This window comes from Dysidea avara, chromosome 5, assembly GCF_963678975.1.
Source record: "Dysidea avara chromosome 5, odDysAvar1.4, whole genome shotgun sequence".
NCBI classification, from domain to species: Eukaryota; Metazoa; Porifera; class Demospongiae; order Dictyoceratida; family Dysideidae; genus Dysidea; species Dysidea avara.
In genome coordinates, this window is record NC_089276.1 from 34,455,114 (window position 1) to 34,478,565 (window position 23,452).

Genomic DNA, 23,452 nt, shown 5'->3' on the forward strand with positions numbered 1-23,452 from the left:
TCTCTTCCTTCATGTCCGCGCTAGCTTGCTCACTGGCTTCGGATGACTCGGTGATTGTACTGGTATCTGAGCTAGTGATGCTTAATTGCTGTATCGTTTGTAATGATGCGGCTAATTTTTACATTGAAACTTATACTAAAACTATTACTTAATGTTTACAAATAACTGAAACTAAAACTAAAAGTACTTACCATGAATACAATTAACTAAAACTAAAACTAAAAGTACTTTGCTATATTGTAGTAACAATTGAACACATAGCTAATTCACTATATACACACTATCAATATAAAAGCTTTTAAAGCACCTAAAAGTGCTGTGCAATGAAGATATTTAATAATCAGCTTTAATGCTAAAAAGTTACTACTGCAATGTTTTCAAGCAGAATGCAGCTAACTTAAGAATTTAAATCATACAGTACAGTAGTACTATATATTAGGGATCATGGAGGTTTGGGTTTTATTACTAAAAATATCACCCCAAAACCAGCTTCGTAATACCATCCCGGCACCTTGACACTAGTATTGGTTAGGTATAACCAAGCAACGTTGAAACCGGGTCACTACTGCTGACCCGGATTTGACCCGGATGTGACCCGGATTGACCCGGATTAATTAAAGCCGAGACGTGTTTCGGCTAGTCTCGAGCGAGCGAACGAGTCTACATTTTGAACGTTAGATTTGTGTTGAGTAAATATTGCAACTTCAGCCTAGCTGTGTAGCTAGGTTGAAGACCAAAAAAAAAAAAAAAAAGGTCTTCACCTACTGACAATAGCTACCCCTCACCATAGATACCCTCAATTTCGTGCTACATACTACACTTACTAACAAATGAGCGTGGCTGAGCGTATGTTGGTATTGCGTTAAGTGGGCGTGGCTCTAAGAATAACCGGTACACCGGTGGACATAGACACTCCGTTTTTGTTTTTTTTGCGGAAGCCAGTCATTCCGCTATACTAATGGCTACGCCCATTTTACGATTAACGATGAAGATACAAGTGTATTTGTTCGTTACCACTTTGCTGTGTACGGTTCCTGGTCTACTGGCCCGTGGCACTGGCGCACCTCCCGAGGCATGCACCTCAATGATGCCGAACCATGGAGTGAACAGCCAGCCAGAAAACATTGGATACTACTTAATATCGGACGCCATAAACAGTTACAACCCTGGACAACAATATTTAGGTATATAAATTATCATACGTGTATAACTACACTCTTGAGTGATAGCCACTTGGCGCTTAGCCACGTTGGTATACTACACGTAGTGGTATGCTATTCACTTGTGTTGTTGAATTCCAGTACAGCTCAGAGCAGATTCAGACACGTTTCGAGGCTTCTTCATACAAGCTAGAACAGAGAGCAACCAGGAATCTACAGCCGGCATTGTTGGAGTATGGACTCCACTCAACACTACAATGACCAGAACAGCTACATGTAATGGAATGGATGGGGTGAGTTATCGCACGATACAGGAGCCACTTTTCAAATGTGACCTCTCTGTTATGGGATATATATGGTTACCATGTTTTTGTTGTGGCTTAACCACATAGAAATATTTTTACTGCGTTTACATACATGTGGAACTATACATATCAATGGCGGATCCAGGATGGGGCATTTGGGGCAAATGCCCCCCCCCCCCCCCCCCTCACCTTTTGGAGGAATCATACTTCTGATTAAAATACTAAACTTTATGTCAGGGCTAGATCAATTAACTCATGAAAACGATATGCAAATCTTAGTAGCATTTATAAATTCACCTGAAATCAAAGCAAAGCAAATCAAAGTCAAACTAACTGTGAAATTTCCCCCAGCACTTTCGTGCGTACTAAGCGCCTCTAAAAATAATTATCATGTTGCTGTAGTTTAAGAGATTCATAGCCTTTTACACAGCTTTTAAGACTTCACAACCATCTGCAAAGCCAAAATGTCAAAAATCAACAGTAACACACTACTAAGTGGTGATTATTTGCTGCTTCAAAAATGCAGCAACTAACAAGAGAAGTTTCCCAACCACCTAGCTACAACTCAGCCTGTTTGTGCCCCTCCCCATGCCAGCTCCTGGATCCGCCCCTGCATATGGAACTATACGTACTCAGCAGAGTGAGCTCAGCTAGACTGAGTGGCTGTTTATATTTACCCATATATGTTACCAAGTTGGCTTTAGAAATTCTCACCTGGCACTACAAGCTAGCTTGTTAGCCAAAAGCAACCATATATTGATGCTGGACAGAGAGGCTAGTATGATTTTTATTTTATATATGCTACGTTAGGTACCAGATGAAGGTATTACAGTAGATTCATGCATAGCAAGTAAACTAGTTGTTGACTGTTAAAGTTTTGCCTTAATTCTATTTTATACTCTCACATGTGGGAGAGCATATTGCCATAATTGTCTTGTGTGTAGTTTCTTTAGCATTTGGATAATATTTGGCAAGATGCTCACAGCTAGTTGATGCCACTGTATGTCAAATTTATTTTATATTTTTTTGTGTATATCCTCTACTACAGTAGTGTTTAATGCAAGTTATCAAATAGTTTATTTGAAGATGCAATAACTTCCACCCTAGGATGCTGTTACACATTCATCTCCTGTTGGTAAGCGATCACAATTCTTCATGTGGAGAGCTCCAGACAATAATGTGGGCAGGATTCATTTTTTGTAAGAATTAAAATTTATAGTGTAGTGTGTAATGTTGTATCTGTGTGTGCAGTGTTTGTGCGTGTGTGTGTGTGCGCGCGCGCGCATGTGTGTGTGTGTGTGCATGCATGTCCACGTGATGAGGTAGTGGGTGATTTGTGTGCCATGGGTGTTGGGGATGAATGGTTCCAGTTGTGTCAAGAATTGTAAGCAGTGGTCAGAGATGTGTTCCAGTGCTGTTGATGTTCTGGCACAAAACAGAGGGACAATTACTTGTGCTGCTAATGTTTTTTCCAACCTCAGGACTTTTTACTGTGTTTGTGGTCGATGTTTCAGGAAAAAGGGTGACTTAACAAGACATTGTAAGTTTTGTGGGGCTAGCATCTTGCTACTGGCTAGAACTCTGCCATCATGGTTCACTGTACTGTGGGCAGCTACCAAGTGGCCAAGTATGTGTGTGTGTGGCATGTGTGTGTGTGGCATGCATGTGTGTGTGTGTGCGTGTGTAGTGTGTGTATGTTTGTGTGTGTGTGCGTGTGCGTGTGCGTGTGCGTGTGTGTGCATGTGGTGTATAGTGTGTGCAGGCTTCAAGAAGAACAGCTACAGGGTAAGTGGTTTGAGCATCAGCCTGGTAATGCTTTTGGTTCAGTGCCTATGGTGACTCAAAGTATTCCCAGAAACCCATCATATAATTATTGTTCCTAGCTGGTGCAGCAAAATTTAATGATTAGTTCATAACAGATGAAAGTGAGGTGTGATTTTTTAGTGCCTGCACTTTCGCCTGTGAGTCATGCGTCCTTCCTTCCAAGTGCATTTGGGTATGCTTTGTGCCTGTGTAACAGCATTGACTAACTGTATTATGTACCGTATGCCCAGAAATTTTTGCAGTGTGTAATTTTCATGGTTTTCACAGTTAGTAAAGCTATCATGAACTTTTATCACGTGACAAATTTATGCGTGTCGACACATGCAGCAAAGAAATGACCGCAATGTTTAGTCTTGATGCTAAAGGATCTACTAATTACCTCTCATGTTTACTACCTTGGTCATCATTCCCGGTTCACAGACAGCAAGCATAGATATTCCATGCTTCTCGGCATAAAGTGCACACTAATTTCAACTCATTTTACTAATAAATTAACGTAGCTCCACATATGCTTATCACACATTCCCAATATTAAAGTGGGCATGGCTCATGAAAGAAGCTAGCCTACTGCTACATCTCACACATCGATTGCCACTACTCTGGTTCAGAAGTGTTTTAACAATTCGTATGACCCCTTGAAGTAAAAATCAATTGTTTGAGAACAAAAATCTTCAAGTATAGTGATCCATATTTTACGTAAAAGCTAAAGTGTGGAAAGAGAGACATCCATGAAGACAAAGTGCATAACCGTGAAATATACACACCATGAAAATTCCCGTATATATCATCACTAAAGGTGTACTTACATAAAGCACAAGTGAAGAGGTAATTGTAATATTATTATTGTTGTGTGTTGCTTATTCTTATGGTGAAGAGAGTCATTTGTTACATCCATATATGCATGCAGACTTGCACAGGGTCAATTAGCTGCCCATATCAGTGGCTATTTATAATGGTGATACATGCAGTATAAATTTTATTGCTTGTGTATAGATATTTACTTTGCTTTTTGTCATTAACAGCTACTCCGTGGTTCAATCTTATAGAACCATTTTTGTCAAACTAAATGCTACTGAAGAAAGGGTTAGAGAAGCTAATTATGTTTATGCTATCAATTATATTCTTTCTCTACATACAGCCTGTTGGTGTTATTGGACCTCCTACTCAACCAGTAAGTCTTATAATGTGTCACATGGTCCTGGTAAAACACCTTGATAATCAAGATTTTTCCAGCATGCATATAGTACACAGTGTGTAATACCATAAGACAGGTAACATTTAAGTATGTAGATATTATAGAGAATCTTCTATTAGAATGATTTTTTTGTTAACATGTACAGTACACCCAATATGTTACTATTATAACAGCATTATGTTTGTGAAGTATGGCAGTATAAGCTATGGTGAAGCCAGTGAGCTATTGTGTGTGAGCAGCATTTCCGTGAAATACACTTAGGACCATCCATTTTACTGGTTTTCCTCTTGGTTAAAAGAGGGTTTAATTAAAAAGGAAAGTACATAAACATGATACCAGAGATGGTTAAACAGATGAACACTTTGCTTTGCTTGCAACTTGTTTTAGCAATCAAGCTCCTTAATGATGCATACGTAATTCATGAATGTTTATTCGTTTCACCACAGCCAGTTGATGCAGTGTTCCCTAATTCATATGGTCAACCAGAGGATTGTGAACAGGATGAGTGTGAATTCTATGTTGAGTGGAGAAACAATGGACGATTTGTGGACTTCAGGATGGAAGGAAATGCAACTGGTTGGATTGCCTTGGGCCTGTCTGGAGCTAACACCTCTCTGAATATGGTGTGTGTGTGCTTGTGTGCATGTGATCAGCTGTATATCATAGTACGGTACTGCCCAAACACAATGTCGCACTCGCATGCACATGCATCTTTGCTCGAGATTTTAAAAATCACTAATTAAGTGGTGTGGTAACTGTTTCGCTTGCGACTCTTGTGAGCGAAACAGCTGCCACACTGTCTCATGAGCAAAACAGTTGCTACACCCCTTAATTAGTGATTTTTAAAAATCTCAAGGAAAGTTGCGTGCGTGTGAGCAAGTGCGACATTGCGCTTGGGCAGTGCTATATACTGTGTTCATGTAACACATGTACAATTGCAAAAGTTCTCTATATATTTACTGCTGACATAATATATAATATGATATGACATGTAATATGACATGTATGTAATATGTTTGTATGTATATATATACTTACATCCCAGTGCGTGGGAGTATCAAAGCGCCGTGCTGGGTTATAACTACCATACAGCTAGACAGAGCGGCACTGCTACTGTACGATATATTAGTTATCACCCTGTTGCGGAGCCACTCAGTCTCTTTCGTGACATCATAATAACCGCGAATGGCATTGTTTACCAATGGAACAAAGAGCCAAATAAGGAAATATTGATACAAAATACACCAGTACAGCACTTAAAACTAGCTAAATCTTACAAGAAAACTGTTAATCCTTTACACAATAACACTACAAGTTACCAATACGATAGTTTAACAAATGTCAAGAATAGTCCGTGACGATTTTCGCTCCAGCAATCACTCCCAACGGTCACTATGGTGAAGAACTAACTTCCTCTAGCTTCATCGTTCTATCTCGGACTATGGTAGCCACTTGTTGGTCTTTATTTTTCTCTTGCACACCACGTGACACCACCATACCAACTTCTGACGAAGGCGAATCGTACCTGGAACCGCTGCTTCATAACACCGCCCTTCGCTACAGTTTGTAGGCAGTATGTAAGGTCTCTCTTGTAGCTACGAAGTAGAATCTCCACACAATCCGGACGAAATCTTGAGCACAGTGACAGGAACTCAAACCGGAACTTAATTTACTATCCGTAAACTTCTGCGCACTCCTGCGCACTGGGATATAAAATAGTTATATCCCGTATACTCGGATGATATCATTGTTATTACACTCATCTTTGGCTCCTCCTCGGACTCGTGTAATAACAATGATATCACCCTCATACCGGGATATAACTATAACTTACATTTACACATGCTTTGAGGTTATGTTATGATGTTAACACTTGTCAGCAGGGGTAATTTATGGTTTACCAAGTGGGTGGGCAATAACCAGTTTAAAGGTTTCTTCACCAGTTATTGGCTGACCTAGACAACACCTGTTAATAACTGGTTAATTGCACACCAGTGTACAGCACTAAATTACTCCAACTCTGATACATATATATCCCTGAAGAGCTGAGCTTAGTATAAGCTTTGTGCATTTTGTAGTGCCAATATTGAACACAAACACTGTTGAGAATCAATAGAAGGACGATGATCAATTTGTGTTTGTTTATAAACTTGCTCCAAGTATTGTCCTGAAACCATCTAATAATAATGTTATTGTTACTGTACTGAAGTTGAAATAGTCTTCTTGACACAGCAGGAACATACTGTAGGTCCTGTTAATTGTTAGCTCTAATAGACTTTCTCTAAACTCTCAGAGATATATGCAGTGATTAATTAATTATAATCATGAACAATCATTCACTTGAACCTTGAATCCATTTACTAGACCATAAAAACTTTTTTGTTGGCTGGTTTTAGAGACATTATGTAATAGTAGGATATGTATGTCTAGTTAAATTCCTGTGAAATATCTCCACATGCAGGTTGGTCGTACATTTAGTGATATATTGATGTGTCAGGCAGAGCCAACAGGAAGTGTAGCTAATGTCAAGGATATGTATCTTGCTGGTGGTTCAGTCGATCCATTGTTTGATAGCAATGTGGTGAGTAATATTATTTGCATATCTCATTTCTGTGCATCTGATGTCATCATGTACTACCTTATTTGTACATAAACAGTTTACCCTTCATTGAATTTGCTATATAATAACCAGTGGCGTGGGCAAGGGGAGGCATTTGCCCCCCCCGTCACTAAGTGATGTTTTTTAAACTTCCGTCACAAGCATCCCAAATTACTGTTTGTGCGCTACTACGCGAGTGCACACAACATTCAACTCGTTTGTGAATGGCGATAATAATACGATGATTTCTTGCGCGTTACAAGCAATTAATAAAACGATTCGCTAAAAATAAGGTATGCCCGAATCCCCGGGGGTTTCCCCCATATAGACACTTGCCTTCACCGAACGAAAATATTAGACACAATTCTATATTTAGCCTACACTACTCACGTGATAGTGCATTTTTCGAACGTAAAAAGACAGATTATTATGATTATGATTACTGAAAACACAGTTACAAACTGATATGTTCAGGTAAGGAAAAAACATTACAAATCACATAGATAAGAGTCAGTTATAATGACCCGCTCAAAGTGACTTCACAAGAGTCGCAACTCAGAAGTGACAAGTGATATGCAATGATGCTACAAACCAGGTGATAAGTGTTAAATGGACCAATTTTATTTTCCCGAGTTAATCACACTGGATCTTCATACAGTGTAGTGGCATGCCAGTTTATTTTTCACTTTGTCAGTCAGATGATCCGTCACAAGTTTACAAATTCTAACAGGAAAGGTGTAGAGTTGGGATTTCGTGCCAATACATGGCATTTGAATTTCGCCCGCTGAAGTGAGTGAGCTCGTCCTACTATGCCAGTGTGCTAGGACTGCAGCACAGACTGTGGCTGACGTAAGTAACTGTGACACATTGTATTTGTACTAAAATATTCATAATATAGTTCTACTGGATTGTGGGCGAATTTGTTGGAGTACAGTTGTGGCACGTGCGATGATGCTCGACGAAAATACTTCCATTGATAAGTGATAACTTGTAGCAATCAGTAATGAAGTAGTTATGTAGCTAGTTGCATAAGCTGTATTAATACAACACCGTATGTTGGCTAGCCCATCATTGGGTCATTAGCCTTTTGTGCAATTATGAACAATGTCTTGTGTTTTGTGGGGGATGCCTGCCCCCCCACCACCGTCTGGCTAGCTACGCCCCTGATAATAACTGCACAGCGGGTTTAGTGCCAGTGAATGTTAACATGTTATTGTGAATTACACATCCATTGTCATCAAATCATGTGATAATAAGCCAATCAGATATGGTATAGAGCTTATTTTAGTAGAATTCACAAAACATTACGACTACGGATATGTGCAATCCGCAATAGCTATATGTGTCACAATAACTTTCCTATTAACTTTTACACCAAAGACTTTATTGTCTCAAAGCTTCTGAAATTTGCAAGATTAAATAAATGTCAGTCATTAAATTTGTTGCAAAACACTATAGAGGAATAAGGTACGTACATTGAACTTGTGACAAAACCATATTCAGTGAAAATTTTAATGTTCAAAAGTTTTGTAGAGCACTAGCTACCTGTAGATATTACAAAAGAACTTTAATCCAAGCACTTTTCAGCTTTATCATGTAATAGGGTACTTTTGTTGGGCAAGTAGTACTGTACCAAGCTGAAAAAGTACAGTAAATAATGGACTCGTTAATTAAACAATGTTGTTATTTCTTGATCGCAGAAATTCATGATAGTATATACCAGGCAAGAAATACTGTTGCCATTAAATAGAACAGTCACTTCTCAAGCATAATTTGAAGTTGATTTTGAGCTTTCTAAACTTCCTCTGACTTTGGAGTCGGGGTGTATATTCACAGGTTTTAAGCCTTCTCACAGCTCCCATGCAGTCACAGAATATATAAGTGCAATGCACCTTGTAGCCATGGTTTATACATATGTTGTTCATGTTACAGAATGGGACAGAATATACCAGTGGAAGAATTGGTAATGGTCGGATCTTTTGCAAGTATGTAAATGATTGAACATGTTAACAAGTTGCTTATACATGCTTACTATTGTGAGGTCGTATTTTATGCTTCTTGTTCTCTTTTTCAGTTTCAGTCGTGTGGGTTTTGTATTGATGGGACAAGAGAATCAAGATGTTGCATTTAATGATGCTAATTTTCTGTTCTTTTTGTCTGGAGATGAAACTGGTAAGTACGTACTTGTCATGGCTCATTGATTTTGGTTAATCAGCAGCACCTGAAATTACTCCATAGTTTAGGTGCATGATGTAGTGATGTAGTGATGTAGTGTGTCACAGCGTAACTTGAAGTTTAATTTTTGATGTTTTAAAAATACTTTATAACATGCAGAGCAGCTGTCTTTTTCCTTGTATGCAGTACATGTATACCACAGGAGAAACTAATCACATGCACCAAGTGTGAATGACATCATTAGTAGTCATACAGCAATGTTATGAGTGGTAATGCAATAGATGCTCGACCTATGGTCCTTTACAATGTGTATATATAGCAAAATGTATTCTAAAAACAGCTCATAGTAGTGACATACTATAAACCTACCCTGTAAAATGCTGAGGTTGCTTGCATAAATTGAGTAATAATTTTTTAAAGGTTAAGCATATTATATAGATTAGCTACATCTGAACAGTTGACCATATACATACATGGTAGTATGAAACTGTAGATCTTGGGCCATACACTCATGCAGCAGTTGTGGACAATGTGAGCTTGTTTGTCAGTATCCTCAGTGTTCCTAATAAACAAACTATATGGTTTGGCGCACTTCCTATTATTATAATGTCTAGTTACCTAGCAAGCTCACTTAATAGGACTATCATTATGTATTGCACTTCTCAATGCTGAGAATAATTGCACATTAAGTGGTCAGTGCTTCAGAGCCAGAAAATAGAAAATGTATTACGGTACCAAATGTCTCTTTCTGTGTGATTCATTTTACTGAAGGTTATGTCTCCACAGGAATGGAAGCTGATATACCAGAAAATTTTAGCATTTCAGCTAGCAGTGTTAGCTTCAGCAGCGCTGCTGTGAATTCGGACAGGCTCCAGTTGGGACCTATAGAGTTTTCAGGCTCAGTAAGTATTCTGAAGTGCATTGTATGTATTATGTGGTCTCCACACACACGAGCATGTGTTTACGTACAAAACAAACAGGTAAAGCTTCAGCAACTGCTACAAGGCACTGTTGGGATATGTACTTATGTGCTACTCCAGTGCTTAGAATGGCTGAAGCAAATTGTCTTGGGGGCAGCAATACAATTATCCCACTTAAAACTGGATTAATTAATTGATCATTTAAGCAGTTCGGTATAGTAAAATGAAGTACTTGAAGTACTGATGTCGCCTGCCTGTCACATAAATAGTAGTTCCATATATTTCTGAAAGTAATTGTTTTTCCATTTGAGAGTATCTAAATCTGTTCTTTGAATATTCCTACATCTCACAACTGTAAATTAGGTCCTTGCTAGTAGTTAAAAGTTCTCCACGCAAGATCTGCTCGGTTAACTTATCCTTGCTACACAACCTAACCAGTGCAGGTGACACTGTACCAGCAACACACTAAAGCATCCAAAATTATACAGCCAACTGAGATTTGACCCCTTCACTCTTGATGTCTCAAGAAATACCCAAAGTCCTCCTTGTGTAATGATTACGGACCAATTCCAGTCTCGTCTGATCAGCCTTCACAGCCCTAGAATCACTCATACAACAATGTAGCCATATGAATCTACAAGCTTCACGAAGAATAGACATAGCTGCCGTGGCTAGCCACCCAGACACTCAGCATATAACTTCCCATCATTACTTCCCACCAAGTCTACAACACTTGCTGTAGCTTCCTCCACAGAGATTAAAGAAAAATCCAATTCTTGCTTGGACTTGCTCAGGCTTACTATTAAATCCCAATCCCTTGCTATACAAATACAAACTCCATAAATTAGAAACTTGGACTCTGTTATAGAGGATGGTACCAAGCTTTGGCTACATGATCTCCAACAACTTGTGCTCCTGGGAACAATGAAAAGCCACACCCGCCTGAGAACACTGTTGATATGTATCAATCCTCAAAGACAACACAGAAGTTTAAAAGTGCAGAAGTCCTGTCATAAACTGTTGTGTGTCTCAAAGTTGTCAGACATGTTACCCTTGACATGAACAGAAGCCCTAATAGTCTCTCTCTCTCTCTCACACACACAACACACACACAACACACACACACACACAGAGTACACACACACATAGTACACACACAGAGTACACACACACAGTACACACACACAGTACACACACACAGTACACACACACACACACAGTACACACACACAGTACGCACACTCACACACATGCGCGTGTGCACACACACACGCACATAGTGCTGAGCAGTTTTGATATTTCATAATGGTACAATATTGTCAACTTGATATTGTGGTGCATTAGTTGATGATCTGTAGTTCTAGAGTTAGCCCTAATTATTTTCAACAGAGGTAAAGTTGTGTTGAAAGCTGATTGCAATATGTATATATATATATATTCCATTCATCATACAGTACAGTAGTACTGTATATTAGGGATCATGGAGATTTGTATTTTCCTAGCCAAAAAATCACCCAAAAACCAGCTTCACAACTCAGTATTGGTTAGGTATAACCAAGCCCAAAAGTGCCTTCTGTATGATCCTAAAGGCTTCCAATAAATTGTTACGAAATTTAAAAAAAAAAAAGAATTATTCAATGCAATTTTCTACTGACTATAACTGCCTGCTTGCCTGATGCCTTCAGGCAAGCGTAACTCGATAATGACTGAGGCTTTGGGCTTGATTTTTTCACTGTTCGACGTCACTTCATCCCGAGACATGCCTTTTGGCATACCGCAGTACGTAAAATGCATGCATTATGGACTTACCTTTGTCCTCCTTTGTGTCCCATTTCTTTTTGCTGACAGCCCAAGGTGTCGATTCGCGGTAGCACAGTGCATGGCTTCCCTACAGTACATTTGTAAACGGAAATCATCCGTATTTTCTGTGGTGACTGGATTGATTGCAGAGACGATTCTAACACTGTTCTTCGTTTGTAATGCTGTGTAATGGGTTGAACATAGCTGAAAGTGAAGCTTAATGGCCACTGCACTTTCGAGGCAGTAATTGATAGTTGGGGGTTTGCGAATTGTCGTGTTTCGTGGTGACTGGATTGTTGCAGAGGCACGTCTTCTGTTTTTCATCTGTAGCACTGTATAATGGGCTGAGCATAGCTGAAAGCCAAGTTTAACGGCCACTGCACTTTCAAAGCAGTATTTGTTAGCTGGGGCACGCGTTCAGACAAAAACATTAATTCTGGTGCCATCCTTTCTTTTGATGCGGTATGTATGGGTTCGCTAGTCATAATAATGTTACAAAAATAAGTAAACAAACAAATTTAGGAAAAATTAGGAATTTTAAGTTGGGAGTTTGGATTATAGAAAAAAAAAGGAAAAAAAGGAGGTTGCCTACACCTGCAGATATACTAGTGAACATTCAGTCTTGGTCTTATAGACTGAGTTAGGGATTAAATGTTCACTAGTATATCTGCAGGTGTAGGTGACCTCCCTTGTTTCCCTACTTTTTTTTTCTATGATCCCTTAAAATTCCTAATTTTTCCTTAAACTTGTATGTACTGCAAGTCATACAGGCTTATTATTTTAGCTTTTACAAGACTTATGCTTCAGAATCCGTGGTATTTGCAGTAGTCAAATATTGGATGGTATCAAAAACAGATACCGTGGTTTGACAAAATTATTGCCATATTGTTCAGCATTACACACACACACACACACACACACACACACACACACACACACACACACACACACACACACACACACACACACACACACACACACACACACACACACACACACACACACACACACACGTACACACACACACAACACGCACACACAGCACACATGTACATACATGCATGCATGCACTCACAAACACACACACAGAGATGAATAACACTACTTTGTAGTTGCATGTGTTTTATCTATTTTACTAGGTTAATAGTCTTCGTGGAGAAGGAAGCTTTCCAACAAGTGGTTGTGATCCTGATGATTGTGATTTCTACTTCAGATGGGATGTTAATCCTGGAAATCCTAATTTTCTGACCTTTTACATCAATGCTGATGTCTCTAGAGGCTGGGCAGCAATTGGAGTATCACCTGATAGGAGAATGGTAAGTTTTATATGTATTTTGTGGACTGGTAAACATATGCAAGCACACACACAAAGTGTCAATGTATACGTATGTGCATCAAATTCATAAGACTATAGCAAATTTTATATAAGATTATAACACTTTTGAATGGTAAACTGGACAGTTCAGTATTATGTCGTAACTAAGTTCAGTGTTGGGTAATACATTATACTACAGTAATATAACACATTATGTAATATTTGTAGCAAAAAGTATGTAGCTAATTTTCATGGGCTAGTAGTAGTATGTAACAGATCATGACTTAAAAAAGTAACACAATACTGTAAAATGTAATGTCTTACTGGTTAATTGAAGTATTGTGATCATGTTAAGAAATTTTGTGGTTTGAACTTTTGCTAGTTTTCGTTAAAACTTCCTTTTAATTTTCGCTTCTGTATCAATACATGAGGAGAATTTTCAACCTTATTTATCTACTATATGTGTCAGCGGTATGTATGTAGTTTCATTTAATAGCCATTGCTAAACCTTCAGCTACACTTTGTCTTTGCCTCGCATTTCATAAAAGCAGCTGAGATACTCTAAGAAATCCATCAAGTAACTATTCTAATAGAACAAACAATGTTATGCACTTTGCCTTATAGCTTGGTGTTTACAGTTTAAAATATTGTCTCCAGATCAATGCATTGTTTCCAGAAACCTCCTTAACAATCCTAGAGCTGCAACTGAAAATATGTTCCTTAAATGTTCCAATCATGGTGGATTCCAATTTCCTGATCTGCTTAAATTTGTACTCCAATTTTAAAGTTGTGTGTAAAATCTCTAAAACTGTGTTATATGAGAAGTGTAATTTCTCTACATCCTGTCTAATGAGTATTTGGGTTTACCTTAGTGTATATTTATTTTCAATAGCATGTACTTGTTCTATCTCCCCAACTATTACGGCTTAGAAGTGTCACATACATGAAAACTCCATCCAGCAAGTTGGTAGGGTAACATGTCCTTCATAGGCATGTCCTTCATAGGCAGGGCCTTTCCCCTGCTACGCCCCACTGTAGATACACATGTTTGTGTAATTCATACAATACTGTAGTACTTCATTGCACAAAGGAAACACAGATACATATATGTAATAGCCAAACAATTTTTTTCATAGTTTGTATGTACATTCATATGTAGCCTAGGTGTTGCCAAAAACCCTTATTTAGTATATATTTAAAATATTACCTCAGTATTGCTATTGCCCTTGAATGGATGCTGTACAACAAATGTTGAGTAGGAATAAGTGGCAGGGCAAAAAACATGCACTCAGCTACCCAGGGGCGGAAGAAGTAGTTGATATGAGTGGGGGGCTGCAGGCTTATCTCTAGTTTGGTAAGGTAAGACCAAAAAAAAAAAAACGGTCACAACCAACTGACAATACCTCTCCACCTCATCAGCTACCATTTCTAGCTGATAAACTACATAAAAATGCTTACATAGTTCGCTACACACTGATTACTTTATTAGAGTGACTGCTCTATTAGAGTATCTCGATCTTTATCACGGTTTTCAGCCCCACTCCAAGAAAGATAATTTCGGTGTGATATCATTCTGAGGGGGGGGGCTTCAGCCCCCTAGCCCCCCCCCCCCCCCCCCCCCTTTCCGCCGCCTATGCAGCTACCCATTTTGTAAACAAACTGTGATACTGAAATATCAACAATACCAAATATATCATAGTGGTTAATATAGTGAAATGCAAGGAATTAGATGTTGTAGCATTAAATTAAACTGTTCGGTATTGGGCCTTGATATATGTCAATACCTCGGTATGACCTAATATGGGTATGTTGTAGAGTCCTAATGTAGCCTATTGTTTCATTCAAGTGATGTGTATTTTATGCCCTAGGGTGGTGATGAAATTGATGACGTGTTTGGATGTGTCACTGTAAACACAAATGGTGTGAGCACGATTGCTGCTATTGATACATATAACATACGTGGTGGGGGTAGACAGAATTTTGGGGATGGAGGATCGGTAATGTTGTGTGGTGTACATATGTGTGTGGTGTACATATGTGTGTAGTGTGCAGTGAATAATTATGTATTCATGCATGCATCTCACTCGTATGCACCGTAAAACTGACTTAGAAACATATCCTACAAAAACATCATTGGCCAGTCAAGGATGTTTTCGCAGACCAGTAGTGTGTAGGCACAAACACAGACATATATTATTCTGTATAGCTATGTACTAAATGTTAACTTTACCTATCACTGGTTATGTCAGGATAATATTGTGCTACATGAAGGAATAGTGGATGATGGTCGGATAAAATGTACTTTTAGTCGTGTGGTTTCAGTGCTACCTGGAAGTGAAACTTTAGATTTAAACCTAAACAGCTCTCATTACATAATGATCGGAACAGGACTTCCAGGTGTGTGTGTGTGTGTGTGTGTGTGTTTTGTGTATATCATAGTGCATGATTGTGCATGTAAGTGTTTAGTGTGTGCTGTGTGTTTGTAGTGTGTAAAAGTGTAGCAATATGTAAATTGAATCATTTGTACGTGATGTTTATACAGATGCTGGTAGCAGTTTCCCAAGACATGATCGTAATCCTCAAGTCAGTACCTCCGAAGTTAACCTAGCTAGGGAGTTTTCTGTTGACTTTGATTATGCCAAGATCCCACTAATCAAAACACATGGTGAGTGTTGAGTTTAGTCAACAATCCATATATGTACTATTTGAATAGGTGTCCTTATGATTGTGGCATGGCCAGTGCTAGCCTACCTTGGTATGACTATGGCTCGTTTCATGAAGCCTGCCCTCCCTAATGGTGGATGGTTCCAACTACACAGGATTCTAGTGATCTCCTCATTATGTTTCACATGTCTTGGATTTCTACTGATATTTGTAGCATTCCGTAATGCTCCAACTCAAGGACTAATCACTCTGGGTGAAAATGTGAGTGTAGCACAGTTGAAGCAGCAGTCACTAGTAGATGTGTGTCCTATTTTGTTACACAGAATGGAAGTGGTACGACACACTTTGTATTTGGCATCGTTATCCTTGGTCTACAACTGGCAAATGTGAGTAAACACTTACAGTGGAACCTCTCTAATCCGACACCTCTATAATTCAGAATACCTCTATAATGTAACACTGTTTGCTGCACCAATAAGACTTTTTCTACCTCGTATCCTTGCTAATCCAATGCAAATTTTGAGCCCCAATGAGCATTGAATTATAGAGCTAGCTATACATTGTCCATCTCAATTTTGATAACATCATTTATTTAAAAAAAGTACTTTTCTACTCTGTACTGTATTGATATGTGCATATGTACATGTTTGTTGTGTACTGACAGCTTGACGTAAAAACTATGGAGTAAAGTCACGTTGATATACTATTTGACCAGGTCTTGAAATTTTGAAATGGCCACTATAGAGGTGGTTATTGTATGTAACAAGGTGATTTCTAAATGACACTTTATGTACAAATTACAATGCAGACATATTTGTTGTGTTGTGTTCAATTTACCCTATTAGATAGCATTACATATTCTCTGTTAATATATTCCACTATTATGGTTGATTATCCCCATAACAGCCAATCATTGCACTGTTCCGCTGTAAACCCACAGATGAAAAGTAAGTCACAGATTGCTCCCTATTTGGATTATGCTCCTTCCACACTATAGTCGCTGGATATTTAATATAGTCCATGGTAACATCATTGGATTAGGATTACAAATCCTATCTAGTAAGAAGTTTAATTGTAGTATGACAAAACAAAACTGTTGCACACAATTATTGTTGTACACTGTTGCTAAACCAGAACATGTGGTAAGGGTCCAAACCCCAGTGTTCTTGTTACTCACAGTACATATGTAATTACATATGTATTTAATATTAACAGTGTATAACGTCATGTATTTGGACAAACCCCAAACAAGATTAATTTTAATTTCATTATTGTAATAGAACACATACTTCTATTGTGCTAGACTCTGATTATGCAAGTGTAACGTTTTTACATCTGTGCAGACTGCTTTACTTGGGCACTACCAGTGTCATATCCAGACATCATAGTTTACATCTGCATATACACATACGTAACAACTGTCCAATCAATTGTATGTATTAGTCTAAATGCAATGCCAATCCACACATAATATTCTAATATGAAGTTATCGATAATGACCATTTTCGTAGGTATCAATGTGTGTATTGGACTATACCTGTTTGGTAACAAATATGCCAATCCTGAAGAATATGCTACATTCTGGCTGATGCTTGCTTTCTTTATCATTTTTGCCATAATTGATGTTTCATTTGGGTTTTACCAGGGGATAGCTTGCAAGCTTAAGAGGGACTGGGTGACTTCTACTGTGAAAGAGACTGAGATGAAACCAGTTGGTGAAGGAGATACTGATCCACCCAAGAAGTCTCCATCTCCAGTAAGTTCATTTGTAAACAGAATTGGAGCCATTTGTAAAACAAAACACATCTCGTATCAATAGTATTATACTGGGTAAAATTCTCTTCTGTGCAGTTTATTCAGTGTAAGAAGTGAACTCACAGAATTTCATAAACCATGGTCCATACCTTATAGCTTAAGAACTTAGTTTGTGCTGTGTATAGTATTTATTAAACTAATTTTATGAGATGTTTAATTAACTAGCTGCTTAAGTACATTCTCTGATTTCTCTCCTGGCACGTGCTGGCTGTGGGTGTGTCCGGTTTACTGGAATAATTTTTTTCCAAAAATACGTGTGTGCATGTATGTTTGTATATTTGTTTGTCTGTCCACACCCATGTACAACCTTGTAAACTAAAAACAGCATGTATGTGAGAACCATATATTGCCTGTAGTAAGTTTTCAGGCAGTTAAGCTCAGTTAATTCTTGCTGGTTTAAAGTATGGGTGAAACAAGCTTATGAAGATGATGTGAAAGCCTTTCCCAATGAGCTCTGTGAGCATCAAACAGCCTTAAAACAATGTAGTTGGCCTCCCACACTACCAGAGATAACAAATTCCTTAAGAGCACATCCCTTTTGTATGCAAACAAAAATAAGAGCAGCCATGACAGTCTTGTGTGGCCAGACCCTATTTTTTTGGATTTGTGTTGAGAATCTGCATGTGAAGCATGATAGGCAAAGATACTTCTGTGTGTAATTTGTGGCTTAAAGTGGTTTGCTTGAGCTAGCAATGCAACATAATTGATGAAAAATACATTTCATTTGTACTACATGTTTTGTTACAAACAAGGTGAAAAACAAGATGTTGTGCTACTTCCAAAAACCAGGCACTAGATATAGAGCTGGAAATATTTAGTAGTAATGCAATTATGCATAGTTATTGTAATTTATTTGGTGAATTATTTCATAATTGCTAATTACGTTGCTATGCATAGCTAAAGAAGTGCATTTCGAACAAACCGCTTTCAACAGCTTATTATGCACAAAAGTATCTTCTCAACTGTTTTATAGCTTGTCTATAGTGTTTTTTTTTGCTGCAAATTCTTTCTACAAAGCCTCAAGGTTACCTTTCATTTTTGTACATATATGTAGGGACACGCCCCTTTTCAAGTCAAAGAGATACACATTTTCTAGTACCATAAGAGGCCTGCTGCGTTGTTCTTTAGTAGTTAAATACATGTAGAGCGTAATGGGAAGGTAGTTCACGAAGTTTATAGAGAGTTGCTACACCCGTATTTCAAACCGGAGAAAAAAAGCTACTGCTTCAGTGCAAACCTTGCCTATGCTCATTTAGTGTTTAATTGTCATAGGCTGACTGCTTTTGCCATTAAAAGGATTTGCTCATGTGGGTACATATGGACAAACATAGATAGGTAGGGATGGGTAGAAAACAATTTCAGAATACCAGGCGTGCCCACAGCAGCCAAAGGGGCACTCCCTGGTTTAAAAGCTACAATATTTCATAGTATTAATATTAATTCAAGGGATATTTAGAGGTTACATAAAATGAACTTTGTTTTTAATGGAGCAGTCACTTACTGATTTAAAAAAAAAAATTATTCAGACTTTACAGCACAAGTGCTGAAGGTCTATAGGACACCTGGTCCTACAGCCTATTTAAAGTTGTTACATTGATAAAATATAAAATATGTTTGAAAAGATGGATAAAGGAGAAAAAATCCATGCCTTGATATGGGCAGCCTCAAACCTGCAGCCATCCGATTAACACTCGAATGCTTACAGGAATCTGCCAGGCAGTCAGGATGTGTTCTCCTTGTCAATTTTATGTAGTGTATCCATAGGAACTCTAGAGAGTGACTTATTATCTCAAAGTACCCCATGTGGAACCAAATTAATTCCTTATTCGTACCAACTATTATTACTATGCTAGCATAAGATTGTGTTGTGTGATGTCATTTGTGTGTCTCATTCTGTTTACAGGATCACTTATTTCGCTGGGGTGTGTGGATTGCTGCTGCAGTACTTTCTGTGATGTTTGCTATAGTAGCTATTGCACTTGTGGGAAGTGGATGAGAACAGTACACCACAGTAGCTGCTGGACTTCACTAACACATTCAAGCACATGGTTATGCATGCACAAGCACAGTTTGTTATTATGTATGAATGCTTTTTATTGAAGAATTAACACACTACTAGATTGCTGTTTTCAGTGTGAAGTTACTAGTCATCTTCTTCATCTGATAAGATTGAAAGACAATGGACCAACTCATTAAAAGTGTGTACAGAGAAGTCATATATTTCACCATGCTTTCAAATACCTCAGGATGGTGAACAAAGTACAACAGGCAGTTTGAGGTCAATGATGGATTTTCATGGCTGCACCTTTTTTACAGCTTACATGGATTTTTTTTTGCATGATGCAAAATACCTTTATTAAAACGTGTGAATACAACTGATATCCAATCTAGCAAGAAAACCTTTATAGAACCACATATGTTGAATAATTACTGTGTAAAAGTGTTCCAGCCTGCCAACCTAACCTCTTTGTCATGGCGATTAGGATTATATGCTTACAGGAATAACCTATTATGTTTTTGAGTGTTGAAATCAAAACCATGCAATGATTACGTTCAAGGGTGGACTGTTCTATTAGATTGTATCAGCATTTCTTAGCTGTTGAATTAATACTACCTAAGTTTCTTGACTGTTGTATTCCAGTAAGTAGTTTGTTTATTGGAATATCTCAATTAGTACTGTACCAATTGCAAGAATCAGTAATTTTGATATCACTGTTAGGGACCCACCGATTATGCTGGCATAATTATGAGCATAATAGGTGTCTGAAAGCATTGAGCATAATTCTAGCATAATAGGTAGAATATTTGTGTAATAGTATGGATTCTTGCTTATAAATAAAAATAGCTATCACAAAAAGATCGATATACTCTAATAGTAGCGATTTCCAACCTACCAATTTTTCACACATATTTTTGCTACTTAAATTATACACCTTCAATAAACGTTTCACAAGCTGCCGTTCCAGTAAATGGTAGCCAATGCTTCGTACTTTGTATTGCACTTTACTGGATTAAAATCCATGCGGTATTTATTGAAATACAGCAAATCAAAGTTTGAGAAATAAAAATCCCCATAGGAAGCCCATACAAATAATTGCGTACGTAATTCTAATTGGAAGAATGTGGCACCTGTGATAGCCGAAGTTTCCGAGTGTTTCCGCGTGAATCTGCTGCTGATGAGGACGAAGAAAGTGGATCTGGGCAAACCGTATATGCTGATTTCGATTTTTCCATGTGTTTTTTGATTGGAGGACGATTGATGTTGGATTACGATGGAAATATGGCCCTTTTAAAGGTAAATCGCCATCTAGCACTGCTCAGAATTCAGCATTACAATCACCCTGGGCTTCAAGGCATCCCCCTGCATCGATGCAAGTATAGTTTGAAGGTGAGCAGTTTGTTGTCTTGCGCGGAATTGCAAAATAAGGTTCAAGGTTGAGCATAATCCGAGGCATAATCTTTTCAAAAGTGGAGACTGGCATGTGATACCAACCTTACATGGGCTTCACACGTACCTGTTGTTATATTCTGGTGTGTTTACTGCTGTTTTGATCCATTTTATAGCAGCTTCAGTGATTGTAATTTTGATCAGAAACTATTTATAATTTCTCTTTGTAGTACAGTGATGTCATTGTGTTATATAATAATTATTATCCTTAGTGCTTACAATGTGACAAATAAAGCTGAGCAGTGTCCAAACAAATCTATTTTAAAAATAATGTTGCTCTTACATTGTGTTATCTGATTGTCATGTTTCCGAAGTACGTGTTAATTGCGACTTGTGATGCCAGTACTTGCCATTTATAAAATATTACCGATTTTTCTAGTTGGTTATCCTTGAAAATGCTTTAAGTACCGTATATATATTTAGTATTACATAATACACAGTTTTATTTATGCATCACTTGCTTTATTCATGTAATATTCTGAGTGGTCAGTCTACAAAGAAGTGGTCACTTTTGAGAGGTTTTACTTACTTCATATGCTGTTTTTCATAAAATAGATATGTGGTGAAAATTTCATGTCGTTATTAGTTTCCTATCTAGATTTATGACACTTTGTATATTGTGTTTGGTGCCATGCAATATACATAAAAAGCATTGAAATGCTGTACACAAAAATCATCACACTGTCAACTTCTTTTCCTTATATCTTTTGATAGGAACCACTGATTGAGGTGTGGTTTGCACTAAAATGACCCTGACAAAATGCACAATATTGTTCATACCAATGAATGTATGGAATGTTAATTATTTAATTTAGTTGGAAATCTCTACTAATAGAACAGTCAGTAACTCTAATAGAACGATCATATAACTGACTGTTCTATTAGAGTATATCGATTTTTCTGTGATATACATTTTGACAAGTAAGTTTGTGCTTCAGCCACTTATTATTTATCCATAAATTGGAAATTATTACTAGAACATGGGAACTGATCATGAAGCATAAATAATTGCCAATGGGCATAATTTGAGCATAATGGGTAAGTATTGAGCATATATTTAAGCATAATAGGTAAATTTTTGAGCAGAGCAGCATAGCATAATAGGTAAAATTATGAGCATAATTGGCGGGTCCCTAATCACTGTATGAGTTTGGCAGTAGCTAAAACTTTTAATGTGTAGTGTGTTCATAATTGGATGCATCTATTTTGCCATTTTAGGCCAATGAAACTTGATTACCAGTTTCTCGCTCAGATTTTTGAAAATTTGATGCGGGCGGGCGGTTATTATTCATTATTCATTATTTTTCCAAAAGCACAACACACATCCAAACATGAAGATTTCTGCCAAAAAACAGTGAGATTACTCTTGCATTAAATAGCTAAAGTACGTTACTAATCTATAACAAGTGATTTTTCCATTATATTAGAGTACAGCTGATTTCTCTATTAGAGTAAAAGTGACTGTTCTATTAGAGTATTTCGATCTGAAATACCAATAATGAAATTCCATGCGGGTGTATCAAAAGCATGCGAGCAATGACGTGAAACTGCTAATCAAGTTTCATTGGCCTTAACTCCAAAGCTTTCCTATATATGCCCAAAATCATGCCAGCATGATTGATGTGAATGTAATGACGATGCTGTCATTTTTAAGATTGACTGACATTGGCCATTACCTTTGATTTTGCAACTTTTTAAACTGACTATTTTAAAGGCTGCACCCTTTTTGAAGAGTACATTTGTGCTATAATGTATACTGAAAGTGTGTGTACATTATGATTCTTTGGTCCCCTAATAGGCCATAATTACACTCTTATTGTGCAAACCAAACACTAACAAGTAAATTTTGTAATGCGTAGTCGTCCCTACTAATTTTCTTTTATTAGTTGTTGGATATTTAATGTCCTCCATGGATGTGAAATACTTGCTAGTGAGTTGAAACATAATAACTTGTTCTAACAAATGCAACTAGCTTTGACAGATCCAAGGTTTACACTGTAAAAACTACCTAGTGACATCACTACATTTTGTGGCAATTCCCAGTGACCATCACTACTTTGTCGGTGACCTTCACTGGGATTTGCCACAAAAAGTAGTGATGGCCACTAGGTCATTATTACTGTATAGTGATGCTTGTGTTCTTCATCACCTTCACTATAACAGACATACCATTTACTGTAATAGCTAGCAAATAATAAGAATGAGAAAAATGGGAGAGATGAGCAACTGCAA

General features: G+C 37.7%; 1 protein-coding gene across 1 annotated transcript; it reads left to right on the forward strand.

Annotated features, from left to right (window-relative positions):
• Nucleotides 1–944: 944 nt before the first annotated feature.
• LOC136256835 (putative ferric-chelate reductase 1) lies at nucleotides 945–19,887 on the forward strand. Its single transcript, XM_066049880.1, has 20 exons — nucleotides 945–1,184; nucleotides 1,302–1,453; nucleotides 2,573–2,664; nucleotides 4,312–4,372; nucleotides 4,428–4,460; nucleotides 4,931–5,107; nucleotides 6,946–7,065; nucleotides 9,016–9,068; nucleotides 9,158–9,255; nucleotides 10,045–10,160; nucleotides 13,118–13,294; nucleotides 15,162–15,290; nucleotides 15,543–15,690; nucleotides 15,836–15,958; nucleotides 16,007–16,218; nucleotides 16,281–16,343; nucleotides 16,864–16,904; nucleotides 16,955–17,016; nucleotides 17,469–17,713; nucleotides 19,676–19,887. Exons 1-20 carry the CDS (start codon nucleotides 959–961, stop codon nucleotides 19,766–19,768), a joined length of 2,421 nt encoding a protein of 806 aa, XP_065905952.1. The 5' UTR covers nucleotides 945–958; the 3' UTR covers nucleotides 19,769–19,887.
• Nucleotides 19,888–23,452: the final 3,565 nt, after the last annotated feature.

Excerpts from the sequence above, each read along its gene's own strand:
- LOC136256835 (XM_066049880.1), top strand. The coding sequence starts at position 959 with ATGGCTACGCCCATTTTACGATTAACGATGAAGATACAAGTGTATTTG. Across the intron at positions 15,691-15,835 it reads GATCGGAACAGGACTTCCAG|ATGCTGGTAGCAGTTTCCCA; the intron begins GTGTGTGTGTGT and ends ATGTTTATACAG. Across the intron at positions 16,219-16,280 it reads TAATCACTCTGGGTGAAAAT|AATGGAAGTGGTACGACACA; the intron begins GTGAGTGTAGCA and ends TTTGTTACACAG.